Genomic DNA, 7,500 nt, shown 5'->3' on the forward strand with positions numbered 1-7,500 from the left:
ACGAGCAGAATCTCGTGAAAACCTTGGTCAGACTGCATGGAAATTCATCTGTTACGTGCAAAGAAGTCTATTGTACTCCGAGATCAGACTGGATTTTCTTACAGTTTCCCATGAACGAGCTGCAAAGTGAAACCTGAAGTGTAGACAAAAAGCGTTCATTTATTAGAGTCATCAAAAGTGAAAAATTCCGAGTGTTCTTTTTCAGGATTTAAACCTTACGACCTTCCGAATGTGATGAATGGAATAGAATGGTAACCTCTGGTAAATGATATGAAGAGATGTATTTATCAATGGCGCCTCAGAAACATCTACCACTCATTTCCAGAAATGCAAGAAATTAGATGCATGCCCAGGTTTGGCATCCAACAAAAAGTGTCCCTTTAATTTTAAGGACGGCGCCTACTATTGTTATTGCGCACACGTTCTGAGCATCTCACAGGAATCTCAAGATACTCGGATTTCCTATGGCTGGTGCTTATTAATACAGGGATATTTTTGCGTGGTTCAAAACTATGCGGAGAAAGCACAACTTAGCAAGTGCTCTTGGTACCCAAAAAGAAAATTGGGGGTAACCATGCATTTTTCAGAGATAATTAAGTTTCAGTTTGGAAAAGAACGTCATACATTGCTTTGCATTTCAAAGCTTTTCACAAATATTGTTGATTAATTATCTTCGAAAAATGCGTGGTTACTCCCAATCTTGTTTTTGGATTTCAATAACACTTGTTAAGATATGCTTTTCCTGCATATTCAGTAAACCGCGTAAAAACACCTTTGAATTAGTGGGCACCGTCCTTAAGTCTAAGCGTTTGCTAGCTATTTCCACCAATAAGGTAAGAGTAACGGTTAGCGTTATTTTTAAGCTTAGGGTAAATGCAGCTGTTTATCCTTACTTAACGAGCAGAATTTGGGGGACACTTTGTGACTTCAATTGTCTGTATTCCGAGACACGAGTGATGTTGAAGTTGGGGAGAAGAGCAAGGGGACACCTCGTGACGCTTATTGAAATCCGAATGCATTTTTCGAGGTGTTACGACTTTTCGATTACCAGTTCTAATGCTCTACCACAGAGCTAAAGGAGACTCGTATAGCTAGGCCCTTAGAGAGACTATCATATGACCTTGAAAAATAAACGTAAATTAACAACAGAACGTAAACAAAAATGAAAAACATTTAATTGGCTTATCGAACAAAAACAAACGAGCGCGGATTTTCATTGGCTTAGCGAACGGGGATGCAAACAACGTCATCTCCCCATGGAACTTTCTGGAAAGTTTCGCTCCTAACGTCATTTGAAATGCAGTAATGTGATTGGACAATCGAACTGTTTACTGCCCATATTAGGAGTTTCCTTGGCGGGAATAAGGAAAAGCTTTGTTTTGATCTTGCCAAACATTGGTCCGTGAAACAAATTGCGAACACTTTTTCAAGGTCATACGAAAGTCGCTCTAACTGACCTTGGTTCATGTTACAAGAGGCGTTAATCACACGGCGGCCCTTTTGAGTCCCGAGGGATTGAAAAGTTCTGTTTTTGCGCAACGAAACTCGTTCCCAAACATTTCAACTCGAGGCTCGGGGTACGAAATCTTTTCTCTATTTTCGAATCGCCCATAATACACTTTGTTTGCCCCCCAAATTTTGCATAAACCATTGTTTTCAAATGCTCTAGGGAATATGCAGTGTCCCTAAGAGCATTTGAAAACAATAGTTTATGCAAAATTTGGGGGGGGGGGGGCAAACAAAGTGTATTATGGGCAATTCGAAAATAGAGAATTGTCTATGGCCAATATGGCCGCCGCGCGAATAAAGTGCATTGTCCCGCTTTACTGCTAGTACTGAAATTGCCTTAATAGGATCATTCTCGAAATTAGTGAAAGGTTAATCCCCTCCGATAAATGAAATGAGGACGGAGATGTACTTTATCAATTCTCGGCAAAAAACCGAGTGCTCCTTTGTAGGAGTCGAACCTACGACCTTCCGATTGGATGCTCTGCCACTGACACAGTGACACAGTATCCCAACAAGGAATCCGAAGTTCGTAGGTTTGCCTTTTGTTCGGACAACTCGGACATTCTTCCGAGTATCCTGGAGTCCCTATTGATAAATTCATCGGGATTAATATTTACCACCATCTTTGATAATTTGAAAGAAATTCATGTCATTCATGTCAAAAGAACATTACATTTTGAAATCATGTTCTACAAAAAAACGGGTTTCCCTGGGCAATGAGACAGAAAATGAGCTGATACAAAACTTACCAGTTCCTTTCCGTCAACGAATGATGCGTGAGAAGATGTCGATGGGCTGAAAAGATCTGAAATTTAATATAAACTGGCCTTCAAAACAATATTTGTGTCACATGACAAAAACAATGAGCAATTTTCAAAATTCCCGATACCAGAGCGTGTCCTTTCAATTTATTAGGGACTCGTCGACAAAAACGTCACTTCAAAATATAACTTTGCTGTATCGCAAGGTTTTCGCGATTAGCCCATCTCGTTCATGTCGTACATTGTGGGCGAAGTATCCTAAACATAAATTGGTGCGTGTGCAGTTTCAGAGTAAAAATAGAGAATGAAATATTCACATTTGTAAGCTCGCGTTGTCGCCAAAACCTCAAATTTAGTGATTTCATGTCGTCCTTGAGCAGAGTACCACAAAAATCTGTTGAGTTCTGGCGATAGCAATACTGCAGGGAGTTTGGAAACAACACCTAAGGCCGCGCGCGGTTGTGGGATACGGCGTTACAATTTTTCTCCCCAGTCCTCCGAATTACGTCACCAGATCACCTGGAGGTGAAAACGAAACGCAGTATAGACCCTTTGCATAAATGGCACCCAAATTTGAATGACAATACTTGATACATCCTTTAATAGCCTCACATTCATAAGAAAAATCCTTTGTCTTGAAACATAAACACGAGGCTAAGGATGTATTATTCAAATTTGGGCTAACACGAGACTAAGGATGTATCAAATTTGGGCGCCATTTACGCGTCTGAACATTTGAACAAAATGGCGGATGCCGTGGTTGATTTTGATGCTTATGTCGACGTTCGTTTTCACTTAGCATAAGCTGCTTATGCTTGTGCTTGGGCTTGCGCTTGCGCATGCGCCGCTAGTGCCAGTGAAAACCAGGCTTAACCTCCCTATTGTTTTTCTCGGACGGACACACTCCAAATACAAAGACCGTATAATTTTATTGTTTTTCTCGGACGGACCCACTCCAAATACAAAGATCGCATAATTCAACCTCGTTCCCAGGAGAAAAGCCCAGTGAAAACAGCTTTTATTTCAAAAAATGTCTGAGGGAGATTTGCGCACATCAGTAAACAGAACTGACCTGATTCCTCAACGCCTGCAGAACCATCTCGAAGCTTGGGTTTCCATGATAAATCGGCGACTTGGTACATATTCCATTACCTTGTTGTCAAAAAACAGTTGAGTTATTTGTTATAACGCGTACAAAGGTTAACATTCAATCCAAATTGCGTTTTCTTGGCTTTTCATCAAATATTCTCTATCGAGACAGATAGAGCGAGTTTCAATCGAGTGTCGTAAAACCAAAACCAAAGTAATTACTTTGGCCAATCAAAAAGGACGAAGACAATCCAGTAAACCAATCAAAACTCGAAGTAATTACACCTAGCCGACACAAAGCGCGGGAAAATGTGCACGCGATTGGTTTTGGTTTCACTTCTGATTGGTTGAAAAGTGTCGCGAGAACTTGGAACCAATCACTGAGTGAAGTAATGAAAAACCAAAGCAATTCGCTAATTGCTTTCGACACTCAATTGAAAACTGCTATGTGTCCAGAAACACAAGTAATTAGATGCACGTCGATTCTTTGATAAGCAGCACAGTGTGCATTTCTGGAGACAAGTGTAACGGGAAAGAAAGGAATGGATGACAAACCCAAAACAACAACTACTTTGCATGCGGGAGATGTGACAAATATAATTAGCAAAGACAACTGATGACGATGATGATGATGATGATGTCTCACTGTTCATTGAATAAATTACAACGCGTGCAGAATGCTTGTGTGAGACTGATTTTCAGTGAACTCAAATTCTGTCACCAAACACCGCTAATTATGAAATTACATTGGGTGCCGGTTAGATTTCGAACTGATTTAAGTGCAGGGATGGTGCAGAGGTGAAAGCACTCGCCTCCCACCAATGTGGCCTGGCTTCAATTCCCAGACTCAACATCATAAGTGGGTTGAGTTTGTTGGTTCTCTACTCTGCTCTGAGTTTTGGGTAATCCGGTTTCCCCTCTCCTCAAAAACCAACATTTGACGTGATTTGAGTTAATTGTTAATTTCAGTTTTACAGTGTCCTCAATTAGCCCTCCAGCACTTGAATGACTAGACACTTAAATAAAAGTTCATTTCCTTCCTTTCTTTTAGGTTTAGCTCCTTCTTCTTTATCCTCTCTCCACGACATAACCTAAGGAATCCGACTACTAAACTTCTACTTCGTCCTTGTTTGAAACCTAAAGCAATACCTGGAGTCAATTTATAAAAAAGTTACTGTTGTAGTGTACAAGTTGAACCCTTGTTTTTACATGTGCACGCGAAAATGAGTTCCATAAACATCGTTTCAAGTCGTTGTTACAAGACTCCGACTTGTAATTACAGGTGTAGAGCTACACCTGTAGAATTTGGTACGTGTACAATTCAATTACTAACTACCCAGTAACGGCTGTAACCCACGGGTGGCCCATTTCTAAGTACGAGAAATATAAATCAACGGGAAAAAACGAGGATCCGTAACTTACAGTACGGACCGAGAACGCGAGGTTAGTAAGATATTTATTATATCTCTGAGGTTAATCGGCGCACGGGCAAGGAAACTAGTCAAAGTGAAGTGAAAGGTTCAACTGCCACAAAGAATGCCGTGCCAAAATCCCAAAAACTAAATCTTCTTGGCTGTTAAGTTTGAAATAGTTGCTTGCAAGATTCAAACAGTTTTCAGTACACGTTTATGCAACAGAAATGACATGAAAAACTCGCTAGATGATGTTTTGTCGAAATTTTAAATTTAGCGGGCTGTACAGCGGGCCGTACTGTAGAATACGGCCCGCTAATTTAGCCAATTACAGCGCGCGTACTATCTGAGAGATATAATAAAGTTAGAAATCACCCAGTGGATATTCCAGTGGATATTTCGAGAAGCCTAAGGAGCCTTAAATCAGTGAAACGTTTAGTATCCCATCTTTTCCTCGTGGCAAGTGGAAGAGAGGGTCTGGATTAGGTTAACTGACAACTGACAAATGGCCAAACTTTTAACTGACAACTGACACTAGAATAACCTAATAATTTCGTCCCCGGACCCCTTGTTTGTTACTGCATTAGCCAGAAATTATCCTCACCGTACCATCTCCGGATTTCAGTGTTCTGTCGCTTTTCCGCTTTTGTCGGTTGCTTTCTTTAGTTCGTTGTATCAGATGGCATCAAAAAGTGAAGTTGAATCGCCTGATTTCTCGCAGCCGTGGAAACTCAGTGATGTTGTTCTTGTTGTGGAAGAAGAAAGATTCCACGTTCATCGTGCAATGCTTGCATTTTGGTCGCCCGTGTTTGAGAAGATGTTTACATCAGAATTTCTAGAGAAGGATAGGAAGGACGTTCCTCGTCCAGCTAAAAAGGCGAGCGAAATAAGGGAAATACTTTTGCTGATATATCCCTCTGTAACAGAACGAGAAATAACGGAGGAGAACTGTTACTTCCTGCTTAAGCTCGCTCACGAGTATCAAATGGCAGCCATTGTTACGAGATGCGAAGATTACATGGCCAACAAGGTCAAAGTGAAAGCGAAAGAAAGCGCCCTCGCAGATTTGGTATTTGCACAGACTTACAAGCTAGAGAAGCTGAAACTCGCGAGCATTACCGAAGCCTATTGCCTTAGTCTGGACGAGTTTATAAATGACGAGAGGTTTGATCAAATTCAGCCGAATAACCTTCAAGAAATCTTGGAAGGGATTATTAAGAGATTGCAAAGAGAGTTAGATGGAGCCCAAAGACAGTCCCAAGAAAGACAACAAAAGATTGACCGGATGAGAGGGTCTATCCAGTTAGTAAAAACAACGTGTCTAAGTGAGGTAGGGCGGATCGCAGAAGCCCTGGTAAATCATGCTTCGTCGAAACAAAACTATTCTTACATTGGCTGTAATGACACCGCAAGCTATCTCGCTGCTTTAAAGAGGGATACCCAACCACACTATTGCCAGAAGGGTTACTGCAAAGTTTGCTACGGTTTAAGTAGAGTTTCTACTTATCTGAGTTCAATTAAACAGCAACTGGAACTGTGTCATCCATCGTGACATGACAATGCAATACAATGCAAAATATACGGTCTAACAGGTAACATTGTGCGCACTGATATTTGTTTATATTTTGTGTTTTGTTTGTGGAAATGGGTTTCAACTCCCGTAGTACATTGTATAGCGTAGCCTGCGTAGCAGGCGTCTCCAAAAACTTACGCGAAGGGAACGAAACTGGGAGGGCGTGCGAAAAATAAAGAGCAGAGGGAGGGGGTGAGGCGAGCGAAGGAAACGCTTGCAATAGGCCACTTGCACTAAGAGGTCACGTGACCAATGCTTCCCTTAAACAGTGAGTTGTAACCTTGCTGTTGCCAAAAATTGACAGAACACATAAAAATTATCTTACACGCGAAATTTGAGAGGAAACGCATTTAAGGGAGATATTTTATGGTACTTTGATTTTTCAACAAAGTAGCATGATTTGTCTTGGCCGCCATGTTGGAGGGCATACTCTTGCCCTCCAACATGGCGGCCAAAACTACTTTTTGCTTATATCTTGTTAAATGTTTGATTGTTGAGTTCAGATGTGCCATAAACGTTACCACATCATCTTTTCAACATTTTCCTTGAAGTTCAAGTGCAAAATTTGTGTCAGAAAGCGGTTATTCATAATTTTAAAAAATCAAGTTTTGGTCACGTGACCAGCTACGGACTTTCTCATTTTAAGCAAATGGTGCGGGTTTGAAAAACCAAATCACTATTATTTTGTTTAAGAGATGACCCACTAATAGTGTTTCGAAGGCAAAATCATGTAACTTTCATTTTCATAAAAACGATGTCACATGACCTCTTATTGCAAGTGGCCTATCAATCCCAGACATTTTCCAGAACGCCCTCAACCATACCGCGCTCCCTTGGGTGCTACACGGCCAACGTTTGTATAAACGTAACTTTTCAATGATAATTAACTTTGTTTTGACAAGTGCCCAGCATGGGCTGGATAGCCTATTTACGCGTAAATAGGCTTCCTTTCAATTGTCGCGTCAGGTGGTGGTGTTGGTGGGATAAGATGATTCCTAAAAACGTACCTTGAATACGTCAAGATGTTGTTTTCTGATTATTTTTGCGTCGTTAACGAAATATTATCGCCCAACAAGGAAGATGGAAACACTAAAGCACCCATGAAGAGCCATGAAGTACAGTAGTGGCATGAACCAATTCAACAGAGTGTAGATAG

The 7,500-nt window shown here is 40.9% G+C and overlaps 1 protein-coding gene and 1 long non-coding RNA gene across 2 annotated transcripts in view; one reads left to right on the plus strand and one right to left on the minus strand.

The window, feature by feature from the left end:
- Nucleotides 1-3,643, minus strand: part of LOC138029156 (uncharacterized) — a 3,793-nt gene extending 150 nt beyond the window's left edge. The window contains exons 1-3 of the long non-coding RNA XR_011127831.1: nucleotides 3,343-3,643; nucleotides 2,259-2,314; nucleotides 1-133 (exon numbers count right to left, since the gene is read on the minus strand). The exon at nucleotides 1-133 is cut by the window's left edge and continues 150 nt beyond it. This is a non-coding gene — a long non-coding RNA (uncharacterized lncRNA). The remainder of the gene's footprint in view (nucleotides 134-2,258; nucleotides 2,315-3,342) is intronic.
- A 1,611-nt stretch (nucleotides 3,644-5,254) lies between these two features.
- Nucleotides 5,255-7,500, plus strand: part of LOC138029157 (BTB and MATH domain-containing protein 38-like) — a 2,305-nt gene continuing 59 nt past the window's right edge. Inside the window, exon 1 of the mRNA XM_068876860.1 lies at nucleotides 5,255-7,500. This exon is cut by the window's right edge and continues 59 nt beyond it. Coding sequence (XP_068732961.1) covers nucleotides 5,451-6,323 — 873 coding nt within the window. The 5' untranslated portion in view covers nucleotides 5,255-5,450 and the 3' untranslated portion in view covers nucleotides 6,324-7,500.

This window comes from Montipora capricornis, chromosome 13 (genome assembly GCF_036669925.1).
Source record: "Montipora capricornis isolate CH-2021 chromosome 13, ASM3666992v2, whole genome shotgun sequence".
Lineage (NCBI taxonomy): Eukaryota > Metazoa > Cnidaria > Anthozoa > Scleractinia > Acroporidae > Montipora > Montipora capricornis.